This window comes from Apium graveolens, chromosome 11 (genome assembly GCF_009905375.1).
Source record: "Apium graveolens cultivar Ventura chromosome 11, ASM990537v1, whole genome shotgun sequence".
In the NCBI taxonomy this organism is placed as follows: Eukaryota; Viridiplantae; Streptophyta; class Magnoliopsida; order Apiales; family Apiaceae; genus Apium; species Apium graveolens.
In genome coordinates, this window is record NC_133657.1 from 63,107,399 (window position 1) to 63,128,319 (window position 20,921).

General features: G+C 34.1%; 1 protein-coding gene across 3 annotated transcripts; it reads right to left on the reverse strand.

The window, feature by feature from the left end:
* Positions 1-8,906: 8,906 nt before the first annotated feature.
* Positions 8,907-20,431, reverse strand: LOC141695149 (uncharacterized). Of its 3 annotated transcripts, XR_012564309.1 has the most exons (5): positions 17,887-20,431; positions 16,215-16,321; positions 15,783-15,982; positions 11,208-11,406; positions 8,907-9,955 (listed from the first exon to the last, which is right to left on the reverse strand). XR_012564309.1 is itself a non-coding variant. In XM_074499407.1 (2 exons), the coding sequence occupies exon 1, from the start codon at positions 20,165-20,167 to the stop codon at positions 17,888-17,890; it is 2,280 nt and encodes a 759-aa protein (XP_074355508.1). In that variant the 5' UTR covers positions 20,168-20,431; the 3' UTR covers positions 17,409-17,691; position 17,887. The 3 variants fall into 3 exon arrangements, 2 of the variants coding, with proteins under 2 accessions (XP_074355508.1, XP_074355507.1); XM_074499407.1 differs by lacking the exons at positions 8,907-9,955; positions 11,208-11,406; positions 15,783-15,982; positions 16,215-16,321 and adding an exon at positions 17,409-17,691; XM_074499406.1 differs by lacking the exons at positions 8,907-9,955; positions 11,208-11,406; positions 15,783-15,982; positions 16,215-16,321 and adding an exon at positions 17,409-17,667 and having other exon boundaries at positions 17,887-20,430.
* Between the last annotated feature and the right edge of the window lie 490 nt (positions 20,432-20,921).

The following is a 20,921-nucleotide window of genomic DNA, read 5'->3' on the forward strand; positions in this document are numbered from 1 at the left end:
AAACTATAAAGACTGTAATTGACAAAGAAAGTAAAAAAAACTTAACTGTTATCGCTTTCCAAATTCTGATAAGAAGAAGAACACAACAGCTGAGTCGCCAAACCCTTCAAGATGACTTAACTGTTCTTGAAGAGATTATTGCCCCCCACTTAAGCTGTGATGGAATGCAGCAATATCGCTTCCAGGATAAAATAACAACAGATCAATCTAGCCATAGAACCAGCAATGATCAACGGCGACTCGCACATCAGTTTGCCCAAAAAACCTATGCAACTCATATATGTTTGCGAGGTAGGCACCGAGACTTGTATCATTTTTATCTCAAGTGTACCTCTCAATATATAGGCATCTCAAGTTACTCTTCTTCTATTTTACTCGATGTGGTACACCAAGTAACAGAATAGAAAAAGTAAACAAAATGGGTTTTTCTTATTATTTATATTATATCCATATTACTTAATATTAATATTATAAAATATATTTAAAGTATGATTAAAATAATCCTTACTCAATATATTTTATATTAATAATTAAATAATCAATATAAATAATTAAACTTGTAATAGAAAAGAAAAATATAAGAGTTCCCACTAGCACTAGGCCACACAAGCATTCCACTTATGCTAGTAGTTGTAAACAACACTAACACAAGATGCTATATAAACTCAATATCTTTCTTTTACAATATCAATGTGGACAAAATCCCCATAACCCATTTCAAACAAGCAACTTTGTCACAATATATTCATGGATTCCACTAAGAAAATGTCTTAAATCCAAATATGAAAGTTTAAGTCCTCATGTCAAGGAACAACCTCCAAGTGTTAGTTTCCGGAAATCATATCAAAAACATATATAAAATATGGCTCAAAATTTTCATTTTCTAATAGATGAGCCCGCGGAAGGTTGGCAATCTCGATGTTAACTCCTTCCTACCTGTACCCCCAGTATGAGCCTCCAAATATGGTGCAGATACATCCAGCCCTGGTTTTCCTTACTGCAATGATGGGCCCTTATCTCTTCCACTCTTCTCATCCCTGTACTTTTAGACTTCCTATATAATAAATTTCATTGAGGTACCCGTTCCCAATCAACTACTCGATCTGGTCTTCTACATTAAGACAATCAGTTGTCTCATGACCATTATCCTCATGAAAAGAATCATACTTACCAATGTATTTCATTCCCGAGTGCCAGTTTTGTAGGGCTTCTTAAACATCCCGAGTGCCACAAAAATTGACAGTTTCTTTTACTTTTGCTTCATCCTCCATATTTATGGTCATCGGAGGGGCATATGCAGTGGAAGTCTCTAATTTTGGAAAGGAAATAGTTTCTTTAAAAAACTGATGATATTTAATAGTCCTAGTTCCTTATTGATCTAGCAACAAGCCTTTTAAACAACCGATGTGTGTTTCCCACAAGGGTGGCATCATGCACCTTGTAGGTTTCTCAACTTGGTATACCTCCATTTTTGTGTTAAAACGGCTCAAGTATTGGACCAAGTCTTAGTTTCCATTAAATTTTTGTTCACCATTCATCATGCTGTAAACCTTGGTAGAGGCGATTGTTACCACCTTCTTTGAAAAATGCGAGGTTATTGTCAACCCCTATTTTAGATTTCTTCTCATCCACGTGCTACTTTAAAGTGGTCATGTTCCTCAACAGAAATCTCTCCATCATCATTGTCTTATTTTTCATCATTAGTTTTGCTCCTCTTATAAGCTGAAGACCGATGAGAACATGCACTATGATTAACCTCTTCTACTGAGGGAGCCCTTGTGAAGAGATCTCTTGCTCCGTGATCAAGAAGGATGGCCATTTCGCTGGTAACTCCGTCTATCACCCAACCGGGACCTCCTTAACCAACTCCCTAGAGTTACCGAGTGAGATATTTTCTAACGGTCCCTTGTACTCCTGATATAGGATCTTTCACCAAATTTGTTCAAGTTTGTGACACATATCTTTATTGCCGAGTTTCTTCCCGAGTATGTTAAATACACTCAGGCTTCTGGTTGATGAGCCTTCTTAATTTGTTATTTGATCTTCCAGTAACCTGTCTTCCAAGGGCTCATCCTCGCCCCTATCAAACTCTGCCTTTACAATCGAGTGCATATAGTCAACCTTTTCATCCTCATCTTCATTAGAAACAAAATTCATTTTGATCGAAGTCACATTCATCTTTCTTTTGCTCCTTATTACAAAATGATTTGGACTTTTTACGCCATTTTGACATCTTTTTGAATCATTTTTCGAGCGTATCAAGCCTTCCCTTATCATGTGGCGATAGTCTCGTATGTCTTTATTTTAGAAGTTTTTTTTGTTGTCCCATTTTTTTCTCCAAAAAAGACAATAATTTATGCCTCTCCTTCTCACGCCGCTTGTTTCATGAGGATTTTGATACAATAAAGTAGCATGTTGTTTCTAAAATGGAAATGTAAAATATACTTACATATCATAGACCAAAAAGATCAAGTCCTTCATGTAGTTCTCAATTATCTCATAAACAGTACTAATCTTGAATTTGATGGAAATATATCTTTTATATTAGTTTATCAACTGAATATCATATATTTAATAGATATCCTAGTCGTAGCAGAACTATAATTAGAAATGAGCATTACCTTATAATTATGTGAATTATCATGTAAATATGACATATATAGATTAAAATCGAAGATATAGTTGGCCATCAAGTCAATTCAGGTTTGGGGAGCCCACTCCCAATTGATCCCCGAGCCCTCTTTGATCCTTGAAACAGAATTATTTTGCTCACCGCCCCGCCGAACGGCGAAAGGGGATCCCCGTAGGGGGAGTCAAGGAATCCCATTTATTTTAACAAATTTAAATTGTGAATAATATTTTCAATAAATATTAATATAATAAATCATAATATTAAAATTTCTTTTAAATTTATTACTAATTTTTAAACTTGATTTAAATTAATATTTGTTTACAATATCAATCGTAAATAAATATTATATTATTGTAATTAGATAATATCACAATAAGTAAAATTAAATCATTTAATATATTAAAAATTATAATATTATATATATATATATTATTTATTTATTTGATGTATACATACATATATATATAATGTAATTATTATTAAAATTATCGTCAAACTCAACTTATAAGAAAAACTTATGATTTACATGTTTATAATCTAAAGAGGTTCTAAGACGTATTTTTACTTGACTTATATTCTATTAATTGGGTTTTCATTTTTTTTCAATAATTTAAACTTTAACTGATATGTTTTAATATATTTTTTAAATATAAAATTTATAAATTAAGATCATTATATTTAATAATAATTTTTTTAATATAATTTACTAATAACTTCACTACAAATTTATCCACTCTTATATAATTTATAAATATTTATCTACTTAACATTTGACACTAGTTTTAAGGTATGAGTAAGCATTTTTAAGATAAACCAGATAAGCACATTACCTTACCAAATTTTTAATGATTTATTAAATTATTAATAATCTCTTGTATATATCTATTTATACTATATGACAAAGTATTAAAAATTTGGTCGGTCGATCGGTGATTCTAATTTTAATTAATATTGAACTTGATTTCCTCTTCCAATTTAATTTAAATCCTAATTCATATTGAACAGTATATTACTCCGTCCCTCCCAAATATTTACATTTAGGTTGTGCACGAAATTTAAGAAAAATGATAAAGTAGTGCACTAAAGTTAAAAAAGTGTGTAAAATAGTGGGACCGATTAATATTATATATATGAAGTGAGTATTGTGGAGAGAAGTAGTGGAGGTAGTTATTTTAAAAATTATAAAAACTTAATTATTTTTGGAAAAGTTTGAAATGTAAACAATTGGAAATCACATCCCAAAAAGGAAAGTGTAAACAAAATGAGAGGGACAGAGGGAGTATTATGTTTAATATTATAGTCAAGTCTACTACAAATTTAATTTCTAATTCATATTGATCTCTATATTATTCTAATTAATACTGAAGTTAACTTATTCGACTAATTTAATATTTATTTAATAAATTTTTATAACAAACAATTTAATTATTATATAGATATTATAAATATCTATATCTATACTATCAAAAGTTAATTTATCATAGTATAATTATAATAGCTAAAATAAAAACATACTCCCTTTTACGTTATTTTTCGACACGCTTTTCAATGCTCGTTTAAAGTATACTTCCATAATATTTTATTTTTAAAAAAAAATTCTGAAAAAAAGTTTCATGTTTAAACTTTTATTCAAAAAAAAATAAAAAAACATTATGAAACTATACTTTATTGAAACCTCGAAATGCGTTCAAACAGTGTACGTAAACTATCCAGCGGGACGGAGTGAGTATATACTATTTCTCCAGGTTAAAAAAAATTATCATATTGAATCAGGCTTAACAATTAAAATCAAACTAAAAATAAATAATTAAATTTTGTCGGTGTAATTAGTCTCGGCTCGGGTTAAAACACAATAATATAAATTATTGATTCATGATAAAATAAAGTTAATATCAGAATAACTATAATTCATATATTATTGATCCAAATCAAAACTTAACTTTTAATTTAAATATAATTATTTTCATAAAAATACGTAAAAATATCAATAAAACTAGATAATCGAATAAGTATCATTTCCTTTTTTCAAAAATCTCTTATTTAAAAAATTATGAATATATACGAGTATTGATACATTCCGTCAAAAAAATTAAATTTATATTGACAGTTTATTACACCCTACTATTTTCTTTTAACACTCGTAAATTCGATTTGCTTTCACTGTAAAAAGTTTTGAGAAATGAATGGAGAGAGGCCCGTTAAAAATGAACCATTTTAAATCATTTAAAAATCAACATCGTTTGTTATATTTAGATAATAAAGTATATTTTGGAGATACTATAACACTCAAGATTCTGTTTTTTTAAGTTCACCAACAAATTATTATTCCAAAATTTTGAAATGTATTAATAATATTTTGCTATATGCATGGGTGTGTGTTACAGATACTAGTGCTAGTGAGATTGCTGAAGAGTGCACAGCTGATGTGGCAACAGAAGCCAGCTAATACAGGCTGTCAAGTTGCTGGCATTTCTGTTATAACAGGATAGAATTAGTTAGTATATATGTGAGGTTATCTAGTGAGTTAAGTGTGGTGAATATTCTTATTTTCAGATCATCATGTAAACAAAACAATATAACATTCATTCTCTCAAAATTATATACTGTATAATCATGGTCATCTTCTACATTCCCTGTGTTCTTTATTCTTGATACTTGTATATCAATTGTATCTGTAAAACTGTGATGGTATCAGAGCAAGGTTTGATGAAATTACAGATCAATTGAAGCTACAAATCAATTCAGAGATATAAAGATCATACATCAAAACGATGTATTCTTATGCTGCTGCTGTCAACAACTCCACTACTAATGCTTCCGCATCTACATCTACAATGGCATCATCTTCGTCTACAACAATCGACATCAATCATCCGTACTATCTCTCCTTATCTGATCATCCAGGTTTGGCTTTAGTTACTGAAGCACTTACTGAACAGAACTATCATCACTGGAGTAGATCTGTTAGAATTGCCTTGTCTGCTAAATTGAAACTAGGTTTTATCGATGGTACTCAATTGAAACCAGCTTCTACTTCCAATCAGTATGCTTTGTGGATGAGAAGTAATGATCTAGTGATTTCATGGTTATTGAATTCTATATCTACTGAGATACGTAAAAGTGTAGTGTATATGCACACAGCTAAACAGATTTGGGATGATTTATCTGCAAGGTTTGTTCAAACTAATGTGCCTAGGTTATTTCAGTTGAAGAAAGATTTGTCATCTTTAACTCAAGGAAATAAGTCTATAACTGCCTATTTTACTGAATTTAGAGGCTTAATGGATGAATTAGATACTCTGTCTCATATTCCTAGATGTATCTGTGCAACTAGTAATTGTGCTTGTGGAGTGTCTCAAAAGCTTGATCAATATGAGCAGATGAATAAGTTGAGTCAGTTCCTTATGGGACTCAATGATCAGTTTATCAATACTAGGGGCCAGATTTTGCTTATGAATCCTTTGCCAGATCTTGGTAATGCTTACTCTATGTTGTTGCAAGAAGAGAATCAGAGAGATTTCTCTAAAATAGGAGTATCTGAGAGTATGGAATGAATGTCAGATTTCAGCAACAGAATGTTGGAAATAAGAACAAGCTTCCAAAGAAATCTGCAGATGCAAATGTTTTGTGTGAATACTGTAATCTCACAGGACACACAAAAGAGAAGTGTTTTGCTCTTCATGGATATCCTGAATGGCACAGAATGTATGGTCAACCAAAGCCAAAACCTAAGTCTAATGGTAAAAAACCAGTGGTTACAAATAGTGCTCATGCTGTCAAAACTGATGCAGTGTCTGATGACAATTCTTCTTTGTCTGACAAACAATATCAGCAGATAATTAACATGCTTCAGGCACAAATTAAAGCTAAGCAAGGTACTATCACAAATGCATCAGCTAATGCTTCCTGGATACAATCTAGTCACACTGAGGTCTCTCCTGTGACAGGTAATCACACTCTATCCTCATCTATCATTCTAGCTGGTCAAGTGGGATTTAATAATCCTATGAATACATGGATAATAGATTCAGGAGCAACTAATCATATCACACCTTATCTATCCATTCTTATAAATGCTCAACCACTAAATTCAGAATTGTATTTACCTAATGGTCAGAGTACTAAGGTCACTTACATTGGAAATGTTATACTATCATCTGAGTTGATTCTTAAGCAAGTGCTATATGTTCCTCAATTTCAATGTAACTTGCTTTCTATATCAAAATTTGCTGAAGATAATTCCTGTTATGTCCAATTTTCTGTTTCTAAGTGCCTTATGCAGGACCATGTTTCACAGAGGATGAAGGAGATTGGTGAGTTAGATGGTGGCCTGTATAAGCTTCATACTGACAGAATTACTCATATTTCTGCCATGGCTGTGATAAATGAAAAGAATCATGTTCTTCAGTGGCACAATAGACTTGGTCATCCTTCTGCTATAGTCTTAAGTCACCTTCCTGTCATTTCTAGTAAAACCATAGATCTTGACACTTGTGATATTTGTCATTTAGCTAAACAGCACAGACCTAGTTTTCCTGTTAGTCATTCTAGAAGTTCAACTTATTTTGATCTAATTCATTGTGATGTTTGGGGGCCTTACAAGCATTGTACTCATGATAATTGTAAATATTTCCTTACCATTGTTGATGATTGTTCAAGATGTACTTGGTTGTTTCTATTCAATGACAAATCTCAAGTTTCTCTTTTACTGAAAAATTTCATTCAATATGTTCACAATCAGTTCAATGTTCTTGTTAAAATTCTCAGATCAGACAATGGTACTGAATTTGTCAATAATGATCTAAAAACTCATCTGAATAGGTTGGGAATTGTTCATCAAACTAGCTGTGTTAATACTCCTCAGCAAAATGGTATTGCTGAGAGAAAACATCAACATTTGTTGAATATAGCCAGAGTTTTTAAACTTCAATCAAATGTTCCAATCTATTACTGGGGTGATTGTGTCTCTGCTGCTTGTCATGTCATTAATCTCACACCTACAAAAGCTTTGCATTATAAAACTCCTTATGAGATTTTGTTTCAAAAACCTCCAGATTATGAGCATCTCAAATCTTTTGGGTGTTTATGCTATATCAACAGTTTCTCTCATGACAAGTTTGCTCCTAGAGCACTTAAATGTGTTTTTCTAGGTTATCCTTTCAATAAGAAAGGATACACTGTTGTTGATTTGCTCACCAAAAAGAGATACTATACCAGAGATGTCATTTTTGTTGAAACAGATTTTCCTTTTACCACCATACAGTCTGATTTGTCAAACACTGAACTGTTTCCTTCTCCTTCTTGTTCTTCTGAATCAACTGATATTATTCTATCAGTTCCTGATCTTTCTACAGATACTCAGCCTGTTACACCAGATATCATTGTTACTGATACTTCTGTCACTCAATCAGTTACAAATCCAGATACTATAGTTACAAGACCAGCAAGACAAAGAACAATTTCTTCTCGACTTAAGGGCTATACAGGGTTACCATCTCACATTCTTACCAATCTTCAAGACTCCTCCACACACATGGTTTCAGGTACTTCTCTTCCTTCTTATCCTTTACACAAATACACCTCATTTACTGCTTTCACTCCTTCATATTCCCATTTCTTAACTGCTACTGCTCAAACACATATACCTTATAACTTTAAACAAGCTGTTACAGATACTAATTGGCTTGCTGCCATGAAGTTAGAATTGAGTGCTCTTGAACTCAATCACACCTGGGAAATTATTCCTAAACCAACAAATAAACATATAGTTGATTGTAAATGGTTGTTCAAGGTAAAGTATTTGCCTAATGGGTCAGTTGAAAGATATAAGGCAAGATTAGTTGCTAGAGGTTTCACTTAAACCTATGGATTGGATTATTTTGAAACCTTTGCCCCTGTGGCTAAAATGACAACAGTCAGATTACTCATTGCCATTGCTGTCTCTAAAGGTTGGTCCATTTCTCAATTAGACGTTACAAATGCATTTCTCCATGGTGATTTGCATGAAGAGGTGTATATGAAATTACCTCCAGGATATTTGCAGCTATCTTCCCTACCTGTTGTTCAGTATATCTCTGATCCTACTGCTTATGTTTGCAAGCTTAGAAAATCTTTATATGGGCTCAAACAAGCTCCCAGGTGCTGGTTTTCCAAATTTTCTGATGCTCTTAAACAATATGGTTTTATTCAGTCACACTCAGACAACAACTTGTTTACATTCACTTTGTCAGGAGATTTTGTGGCTGTTTTGGTATATGTAGATGATATTCTTATTACTGGTACCTCTTCTACTCCTATTCAACAAGTTAAGGATCATTTGGCTAAATCCTTCAAGCTAAAAGATTTGGGTAATCTGAAATATTTTCTTGGTATAGAGGTGGCCAGAAACTCTAGTGGTGCTTATTTGCATCAATACAAGTATACTCTTGATATACTCACTGATACTGGTTTTCTTTCCTGTAAGCCTTCCAAAGTTCCTATGGAGCAAAATCATACTTTACAGGATTCTCAGAGTGCTCTTCTTTCTCCTTCTGATGGTTTCGCTTAAAGAAGATTAGTTGGCAGATTATTATATCTTACTGTGACAAGACCTGACTTGTCTTATCCTGTTCAAGTACTTTCTCAATTTCTGGCTTCTCCTAAGACTGATCATTTAGATGCTGCATACAAGGTGGTTAAATATCTTAAGGGTACTCTAGGTCAAGGTCTGTTTATGCCTGCTTCCAACCCTTGTACTCTTCAAGCTTTCTGTGACTCAGATTGGGCTGGCTGCAAAGAATCTAGACATTCCCTTACTGGATATTGTTTGTTGTTTGGTCATTCTCTTATCTCTTGGAAATGCAAGAAACAACCTACTGTATCTAAGTCCTCAGCTGAGGCTGAGTATAGAAGTATGGCTGATTCTTGTTGTGAAATTACCTGGTTATTAAATCTGTTTCATGTTTTTGGTATTGACACTCTCACTCCTGTCACCCTGCATTGTGACAGTAAATCTGCTCTCTACATTGCTTCCAATTCTGTGTTCCATGAACGTACGAAGCACATAGAAATTGATTGTCATCTTGTTCGAGAAAAGCTTCAACAGGGCATAATCACTACCTCACATATTTCTACTACACTGCAACCAGCTGACATGTTTACTAAGGCATTGCATTCTGCATCTCTGCATTTATTTTGCGGCAAGTTGGGAGTTTGTAACCTCTTTCAAACCTCCAACTTGAGGGGGGCTGTTACAGATACTAGTGCTAGTGAGATTGCTGAAGAGTGCACAGCTGATGTGGCAACAGAAGCCGGCTAATACAGGCTGTCAAGTTGCTGGCATTTCTGTTATAACAGGATAAAATTAGTTAGTATATATGTGAGGTTATCTAGTGAGTTAAGTCAAGTTTGTGGTGAATATTCTTATTTTCAGATCATCATGTAAACAAAACAATATAACATTCATTCTTTCAAAATTATATACTGTATAATCATGGTCATCTTCTACATTCCTGTGTTCTTTATTCTTGATACTTGTATATCAATTGTATCTGTAAAACTGTCAGTGTGTTAGAGAGAGATAATATATAAATAATCCTAAAATTCAAAAATCTGCATATCCACTCCGATCCAATCCTCCTAATTAGAGTTACTGGAAGTCACCGGAGGCGGGCTTGCGGGACCACACAGCTGATTAATAGCTGTGGCGCCCATGCATTGGCGGATTGTAAATTTCGTATGCTGTTGATTTATCATTATCAATTTCCTGGTGCCAAGTACTGCTTAATTATACTGCTAATTTTTATGGTTTTAATCCTGCAGCTTGCATAATCAAGCTGCGGGATGTCCACGGCTGCCGGAATATACCCCCATTTGCCAGAATACCGTTGGGTTACCCCCTGTATATCAATTTGGCTAAAACTATTGTGCCACTGCCATATAGTATGAACCATTGCAGTAATTTCTCGTTGGGCATATACGGCTCACATTGTACCACCTGAAATACAATGACCAATTTCAGACTTACTGAAGTAATTATTTCTTTTTGGCTCCATATAATTTTTTGGACAAACTTCTTTATGGTTCCATATAGTCCCCCATACTACTGTGTTACCTGCCCCTGTACACTTGGGCCCCTTCAATCTTTTTTACGGGAAAACTCCAGATAACATTAATGCATGCACTTTCACTCTATTGGATGCATGTTAGGAAGAGAACTACCAGGCCAATTCTAATAACTAAACTTTAGACCAGACGCGCCACAGATCAAGAACATAGTCCTTTCTTACTTCTCAATTTCAGCATAGTAACACCAGCATGGACACAAGTTTTCTAAACCTCAACAGTCAAGCTAATATATACCACAATGACAACATTTTGTAACATAAAATTTGTATAGAGTATATTCATTCGAAGATGAAGCATTCTAGATGAATATGAATAGTCAGCAATTAAAATGCAAAAGCTTCCTATTTTAGCATGACAGAGACAGACTATTCTCAAACAAGACAAATTGAAAAACAGATGAGGTGCAAGTGACGCCTTGAGTATTTCACCAGAGATCAAAAGGAACATGTGGCTACAAAAAGAAAATTACCTCTCAATACTTCTAGCATTTTCCTTTCTTCTTTGGCGTTGTCTAGTCTTTCGGGCCATGGATACTCACACCATTGCTGAAGCTGCAAGTACAAGGCCACATCTTGCATCAAAAAAGCACCTCCATGATATTATTGTAATTCCAATTACAATTGCGATCTTCTCACTGACAATATTACTAATAACAGATATGCTCTGACCTGCAAAAGCCAATAAAAGTGTTAATAGTAGCTTGGAGCACAGGAATTGCATGTTTGGCGGTCATTAAATTGCAGCTCTTTCCAGTACAGCCTGTAAGCAATTCCAAAAAAATATATATATACATTCTACGCACAGGAAAACTGTGTGTTTGTGCATGTATGCGCAATGCAAAATTCAGAGTTAACCTGCCTATGGAATTGTCTCAGATGTCAAAGGAGGCTGTGTGTACAGAGTAAACTCGATCAGCTTACCTGTGGCAACACTTATAGAAATACACGTTCAAACACAAAAGGACCTTGGCGTGGCTACCGTGAATTTTAGTGAAAAGGAAAACTGTGTGTTTGTGCATGTGTGCACCATACAAAATTTAGAGTTAATCTGCCTAGGAATTGTCACGGATGTGAAAGGAGGTTGTGCGTACAGAGCAAACTCAATCAGATTACCTGCGCCAAAACTAAGTAATACACGTTTTCACACACAAGGACCTTGGAGTGGCTTCCGTAAATTTTAGGGAAACTACTCTGGAGGATTTGAAAGCAGTCATGTTGTGGCTTAGTTTCTTTCGGTTGCTCCTCACTTGCAACCTTTATATGCTCAATTTGTTAAACAACCTCAACTGAATCTTCAGTAACAGCTTCTTCATTATGCTCAAGTTCCATTTCCCCTTTAACCATCTTCTCATTTTCCAAATGCATAGGACACTGAGGTTATAGGACACTGAGATTAAGATATTGCAATTTTATTAAACCTCTCTCGTTCTTCTCTCGCGCATTTGTAACTTTCTTCCTCAATTCAATTTCGTACTTCTTTTACAATCTATTAAGTTCATCAAGTTGATTATTCAACTCCTTCACCGTAAGTTTATATTGAAGTAATTAACGGTCATGATGACAAACATAAACTTCGTAATAGAACTCATCATGTTCACGCTCAGGAAATAAGATGTTATCTTCCGTAATATCTATCTGATGCTTGATGTGAGTAGACATTTCTCTAGAAAAACATGGAAGATCAAAGTTTAAATTGAAGAACAATTCAGAACTCTAAAGGAACAGATTCCGAATTTCAGGGGCTGATTGGTACTTTCTGAAGCCGATTTGTAATTTTTACAAACTTTAAGGGCTGTTCTGTAACTCTGCCAGGCTGAGGAGTCGGATTGTAAGTGTCTAGAAAGGGAAGGTTTGTAAAAGCTACGATTTTTAAAGTGTCAGATTGTATTAAGGACAAATAAAAAGGGCTTGGTGGAGGCACAGATTTTTTCTTTAAGGATTCATGATGTAGGACAAGAATTGGAAAACAATATTCAACCAAAGATTTAGTGATAACCAAATAATAAGCAATGATTATACGATTCCCAAGAATGATAATCAATATTATTCCCAAAAAAGTGTACAACCAAAGCTTAGGTAATAATGTGGGGATTACAATACTAAAACAGGGAATAAAAACCCTAATAAAATAACCTAATGGACCAAGGCCCATACACAGTTGGGCTTTATTATAAATAAACTACTTATTTAATAAACTCCTAATCCCACATTTAAAATATATAGATAAATACATTATTTATCTTTACAATAAATAAATAAAAACTAATTAATAACATATATATAAATTCTTTATTCTCGTTCCTCATCAATTCATGCGTCTAAATGACATACCTGAAGGATCAAATTTTTAATAAACCTATAAACCCATTACATTCATACTATTTAAATTGCTTAACTGACATACATGAAGGATTCATGTGTCGAAATGTACCTACATCTTTCCCGTCTCTTGTCCTTCCATTGTCTGTTATGCGATCATCCTTGCATTCACAAATTATTAAATAATTGCTAAACTTTCTTTTCTGTGTGATATATTCTATTGTTATTTTCCACAAATTGTTGTTGTTTTAATTAATACCCTGTGCTCTCCATGCCTGATGGTGGTTCTTTATTACTGTGCAGACCTTCACCACGTGATACAGGACAGAATTCCAAAACAATGATATAAATAATTAAGCAAGAATATGATAAGCTTGGGTGGATTAACTGCAGAAAATTCACTACCCCAAGGGTTTTTCGACCGCAGAAGGGAGAAAAAGTTTAAATCGCATCTCATGAACAAAGGGACTGAATTTGATCTTCGTTAATATCACAATAATCAAGTACACTATTATATGCGCGGATTACAATACTTATATAGGAAGTAGATATCCTAATGGACTAAGGCCCAAAACAATTGAATTTATAGAAATAAGCCTCACATTCAAAAAGATATAAGCCCCATAGATAACAGATAGATAAATACCTTTAATCCTCTACACGAAATATATAAGCTAATTAAAAAGATATACTTGATGTATACTACAATTTTTTCATTTTTTGTTTCCCGGAACCACCAGCTCTCAGTTTTTATTTTTATGCCCAATAGGCGATAGTACAGAAAAACCTCAAGACTTCCAACCATCAAACTGGAGGCCCCAATTAAGAATAGCACTGAACTGTCAGAGCTCTTGAATTTATCTACAAACATACAAATCCCTGTGTAATACCTTGTGATTTTAAATGCAGTAACATTTTCTTAGATCAAAATGTTGAAGATAAAATTTGTGATTTTGGATAGGCTAAGAACCTAAGACAGGCTCCAACAAGATCAATGGGAAGATTTATACTCGCATGATTGGGGATCACCGGATATATGGCTATAGAGTGAGTATTCCAATATTTGTTACACATCCCTTTCCAACTACACCCGGTTAAAGTGCATTTCACGAAAACAGTCAGAGAAGAATCAGGAAGAAGTTCCCATAACACATTGTAATTTTTTCTATGGCTTTAAAAATCACAAGTCTTCGCTCAGAGATACTATTCTTTAAACTAATGGTCCCCTAAAACAACTCAATTTTCATCAATGAATTTCCAACGATATCCACAAAACTTGTAAAAGGCCAAGCTTCGTAAGTCTAAAGAATATGGGGTGATCTTTCAGGAAGCAGGCATGCTTCGATGGGTAGGCTGAAATCGGTTGTATACAGCTATGGGGTGATTTTGCTAGATTATAAGCAACCCGTGCTCAAGTTGATACCAAAGTAGCCTCCTAGAGATCATTATCTTGTATCATAGGTGAGCATTACACGAGTTCTTGCCTCCTGATAGCATTATCCAATGTCATTTTACAGGAGCATAGTAGCTAGCATGCCCACATGCATGCAGATCTGTGAAGCACGGGTGCGGGTACGGGTGCGTGAGTGCGCGGTGCGGGGATACGGGAATTCGGTAAATTTCAAAAAATGGGGATTCGGGTGCGGGAGGATACAGATAATTTTAAATATTAAAGAAATATTATATATATTTATTTAACAATCTTTTATAAACATAACTATAAAAAATGACAGCAAAGTAAAAGTAAGGCTGAGTGTAATATGTGATAGAGATTTAAGTTGGTGCCTTAGTGGACCATTCAAATAGTTGACATACCCAGGCCCAAATAATCGGCCCAACTAATATATTAACACATATATACACACAAAGTCAGGCATATATATATACACATATCAGCACATCGACTTCGATTGAACACCTTAACTAAAGAAGAACAAATCTCTCTCTCTCTCACTCCCTCACGATCTCTCTCTCTCTCTCACTCCCTCACGATCTCTCTCTCTCCCTCCCGGCATTTCTCTCTCCTAGTGGGCTGGTTTTTGTTGTTTTACAAAAGCTGAAAATGACCATAAATACCCCTCCCGCACCCCCCCTCTCCCGCATTCCCCCGAATTCCATCCAGGTAATACGGTGATACGCCGGGTGGCGCACCCCGTACGTATGACGCCGCACCCCCGCGCACCGCCGCACCAGTCCGCACCCGGTGCGCAGTGCATCACCTAAGTGCCGTACCCCTGCTTTCCAGATGCAGATATGTAGTGTTTTCTAATGAATCATATATTATTATTTGGCAGGTACACCGTACCTTAAATCCTATCTTCAAACATGATATAAAATCACAACGCAACAGTGACTTGGTAGATAGATAGTGTATAAATTATTATATCAATATAGCACCTATATGACAGAGGCGTACTTCAACCAATATTATCAAAACAGAAACACAATCAACCTATTATGTATATTGGCATCAATATAAATTAATAGTAAATCTCTGAATAAATGATGATGCTTTCTATCACCGCAAAGGTTTCAAAATCCTGAAGTCCTAAACCTCTTATGCCAATATGCTGGCAGGTGTTCCAAGATTATCTTGCAGAGAAATAGATAGCACAGATGGTAGATCCAGCTCTACGAGAATAGTATCCCAGAAAGAGTATTATTCAGGCCAGTTCATATTTACATCACTATTATCATTATATACTAAAAAGATTCGAAGTACGTACTTGTAATGATTCCTCTATGGTCATATACAGATAGCTGCTACTGCGGCCAACTGTACGTGATGCAGGACAGGTATTCTCATTCCTCATCATTAGTACGCAGACAGAAACTGATTGCCGCATCCTTCCTAGTCTTCTAGATCCAATCAAAGAGTATGTCTTTGAGGCCCTACGGTGGGTCAGTCGGGAAATGCACGAGTCATCTGTTGCATCAACGAGAGAAATTCTAAGGTGCATTTGTACAAATTCAGTACCGAAGTTAATAGGTGATGAACAGATCACTGTAATTTACTTAAAAACATATCAATTATATAACATAATGCTCCTGGAATTTATATAGTTTGACTGGTTACAGCATCGTTTATATTACTAAAAAAAAGTGTAACATTTAAATTGATAAAGTAGCTTAGTTATCTGTTCAGAAGAAAAACATACCAATGACCAAGTAAAAATGCTCTCAACTCTGAATAGGAAGGCATCTCTTGAGCTGGCATAGTATGAGAATGTCTGATTTTAGGCATTTGGGTTTCTAAAATTTGATTCTGTATTCAAGGAAAACAAATACCTCATCAGCTTGATAAGTTTTAGTAGTTAAGGCATAGCTATAATGATCTCGAGTTAATTACAAACAAACAAGATTGTATCGCTTTACTCTATTTATGAGGTCAGTGACAGAACCAGATATATATTCAGGGTGGGCATGACTATCAAGTGCAAATTAAGTCGGATCAATCGTATAAAGTTAACTATACCTGGACAAGATATCGGTATAAAAATTAGGTACCAACAGACATTTATATATATATACACACACACACACATACATACATATAGGCTAGCGCTCAAGAGAGAACCCTCTTAAAAAGGAATGAGAAAACCTTTTTTTAAAAATTAATTTTATAACTGAAAAAAAGGTGTAAATTTTTTTTAATTTTCATAGTGCTTCCATAATGTTCATTAAAAACAACAATTTGTTTGAAATTTTTATAACAAAAATCATGAAAAAAAGTTTAGGATCCACTTTTGACTCTTATGAATTTTAAGAATTTGTTTTTGAATCTCATAAATGTTGATACAGATCTTGATTTTGAAAATTATGTAATGACTATTATAATGTTAATAAATATTTTAAAAAATAATAATGTTCCTGACAAAAAAATAATAATATTATAATATTAAAATAAGCTACAAATTATTTCGAATCTCATTCTAAATCTAAGGTTCTCTCGTTCCCTTTTAAGAGGGTTCTCTCTAGAACATATATATATATATAGACTAAATAAGTTAAATAGATTGATATAGTAATACAATGAATCACAATAGAAAATTAGTAGATTTTAAAGTATATTAGTACAAGTCAGCTTGATTTTTACTATTAAGCTTATTAAATAGCTTAATCATCGATTATCAATTTTTTATTTGACACAAAAGGATATGGAAATATGAAGAGCCTTTAAGATTTCGAATGTATAATATGTTCAACATGGAGCATGTTAAACTAAAACAGCTATTTGGGATCACTGATATTCCTAAAATGATTATCTAGACACTTTGATGTTTCAAAGAATTGATAAACTGAAGAAGGGTTTACCTCTAGATTGTGTGGGACTTAGTTACCCGGACTCTTCATTTTGCTTCGAGTACCCGTGTCGGACACTTGACACTCGGACATGGGTATAGACACTTGGACACTTATTTTCGGCCAAAAACATGTAAATTTTTCAGAATATTGCCGAGTCCGACACTTGGATATGAACCCGTGTCCGACACCCATACCCGAGTTCGGGTAACATAGGTGTGGGACATCTTTTATGCTGCTCAGGACTGTGTATTGTATGGTGTACTGAAACCTTAATGATGGCTTGTTTTGTCCTTGCTTCAGCCACTTCTTCATAGTGATATGAAATCAAGGCTAACAGTTAAAGAGAGAAAAATTGAAATATATAAAATCATTTAAGTCTATAGTTCCTTTTTATTGAGAATATTAAGGATTGAGAATTTGAGCAGTTATTATGACCAGTAATTTATTATAGAATAATATCTTGAAATGAATATATTAAATTTGTTAAATCAGCCAAAAAAGGGCAAGAAAGCTCTAAGAAAGTACCTTAAGATCCTCTAAAGTTTTGTATTATATTAAGCCTTCTCTGACTGCGAATGTATTTCTTCCATGCCATTTGAAAATCGTATCCTCTAGGACAGCTCGTGTTTTTCATTTCACAAAACAGTTCACGAGCTCTATCTACCTTCCCCAGCCTATAATAACTATCAATCAGAATTCTGTAAGTGACTGAATCGAGAGCAATTTTCCTGCTTCTCATAACATCAACCAACATATCAGCATCATCAATACGCTGTGCCTTACAATATCCATCAATAAGACATGTATAAGTAACAACGCAAGGTGCATGACCTCTTTGTGACATTTCTGTGAAAATTTTAAAAGCCTCTTTCATGTCTCCAGCTTTGCTGAACCCTGATATAACTGATGTATAAGTAACCGTGTCTGGATTCATTCCCTTTATAATCATTTCGTTCAGTAGCTTACAAGCTTCACGCATTTTACACCTAGCAGAAAATGTATGTACGAGAATCGTATATGTAACTCTGTCGGGAGTAATCCCAGTTTGCACCATCTTTTCATATAACATGAAGACCTCTTTGTAATCTAGTTGTTTAGCATAACCATCCAACAAGGTACTATAAAGAACAACACCAAGGGATACATTCCTCTTAAGCATTACAGCGACAAGCTGCAAAGCTCTTCCCGGTTCACCTTCTTTGCAAAGCCTGTTTATAACTTCATTGTAGGTATACTTGTTAGGAATAATGTCTCGCTCATACATCTCGTTTAAAAATTGCAAAGCTTCCTTTAGACGCCCTTCATTGCAGTACCTCAGAGTAATAGAATTGCAAGTCACTATATCAGGATATACACCTACTTCTTCCATGATTTTAAAAAAATTAAAAGAAGTACTCTCCAAAACGAGCTTGCAAGTTTCCTCAATGAAACTTCTATTAGGATTCAAATTATTTCTCGTCATCTCCTCCATAAGTTTTGGGTCATATTCTGAATCACCTTGCATACAACTCATACGGATCAAGATATCATACGAATGATGGTCAAAGTGATAACCACAATCAGCAGGGTTGTAAAATATGTTGACCAAGGTATCTGTGTGTCCAATATTGCAAAGAGCTACTAGAAGCGCACTGTAGCATATAGGTGATGGTTTTATGCCAGTACATTCCATATCTTTGATTAAAGCAAAACCTTTTTCAAGATTTCTGTTTCTGCAAAAACCATCGATTAGTATGCTATAACTACCCAAATCTGGTTGAACTCCATAGCTCTTCATCTCTTCCAAGACCCTCCAAGCTTCATATATTTTACCTTTTTCACAAAAACTATGAATAACAGCATTAAAACAGTAAGTATTGAGAGGCTGATTCCTGCATCTTAGTCTACGTATGTAATCTACTGCAAGTTCATGAACTCCGGCTCTACAGAGTCCAGATATATATACGCCATTTGTCACAACACTTGGTTCAATCCCACTCTTCTCCATCACCTCGAGTATATCTGTGGCTGTTTCCATATTCGCCATTTCCCCTTTACAGTAATAGCTCATAATAATCGTATATGTATAGGCACAAGGTGTAGGTCCGGTGTTTCTTATCTCATCAAACAAAGATAACATATAATCCACCATGCCTGCTTCTGCCAAACACTTCAGCAAAAAATTGCAGGAGAAAATATGTGGCACAAGTCCTATTTCCTTAGTCTGCGTAAACACATTAACTGCATTTTCAAGCATGGAATTCGATGCAAAAACCTTAATCAGTGCATCTGATAAAATAGTCGAACTAGAAGCATCAATAGTCGAATCTAGAAAGTCAATGAAAAAACAAGACATATCCAAGTTCGAATCTCGATAATGGTAGACAATATCTCCAAGAAAAATAAACACTTCATTTTGCATTCCTGCCAACGCAAATATATGTACAATAGTCCTGAAGTGATTCATCGTTCTCTCAAAACCATAATGCTTCTTACAATTCAAAAAACTAATTTGTCTTGCAGCATTCCAATTCAATGTTTTAATTACTCTACCAACCATCAAAAACAGTTTGCGCCCTCGTCGCCTTACCAAATAATCTCTTATTAAATCATTCCTTTGCACTGCTACATAATTATCCACTTTCCTTTCTGTAACAGGCATTACATCAAACATATCATCAGCATTCACCATTGCCAAAGAAGCACTATGATGCACCCTAGAAAAGCAATTATTCCTCAACAAGACTTGATTTTGAAGAATACCCAGTTCATATATAACCTTAGAAACCACAATGGACAAATTTCTGGGGAAAAGGAACATACCCATGAAGTAAAAGTTGTATATAATGTTCCATACCAAAGTTTAAGCTACCCCACTTTTCTTGAATTGTAAAAACTTGACAATTGGCCACACCAACTTTGAGATACAATGTTTGTGAGTGATAAGCACATCAAAATACTCGAGTTTATGATACCTTTACAGAACTAGACTAGAAGTATGAAACAAAAGTATATGCGTGGCTTGGCAACAAAAATCTCAAGTCTAAATTTAATAGTCGGGTCGAATGTGGGTTTAGGATGTAAGTAAAACCCTACTAAAATCTCCGGGCTTTCTTCAAGTGGTTTGTGTTAAACCCTCTCTCAGACATAAATCTCCAATTTTAAATTTTAATTTGGGATAAGCAATTCAATTTAGTTAATTAATTTTAAAAAAAAAGAGCTTATACCTCGGTGGGTATAAGTTTTTTTTCCTATTCAAATGCACGACTGAGTATTATTGTAATTAAGAATTTATTTTAAAAAATTATATTTTTATCACTAAAAATATATTTATATTTAGGTAAATCCCCTAAATATTTATAAATATTTTTTTCAATACAAAAATAAAAATATTTAATAACTGATATTTTAATGAAAAGTATGTAGGGCATGTTCAAAAAATCTTATTTTGTAAAAAATACGTACCCTAGCATAAAAAACTGTATACTTTAGTATAAGATTAGCTAATCATCGTAAGGGTCGTTTGATTCATAATATTGTATCGGTTTGGAATGAGCAATCAAGTTAGGACGGTACGGGTG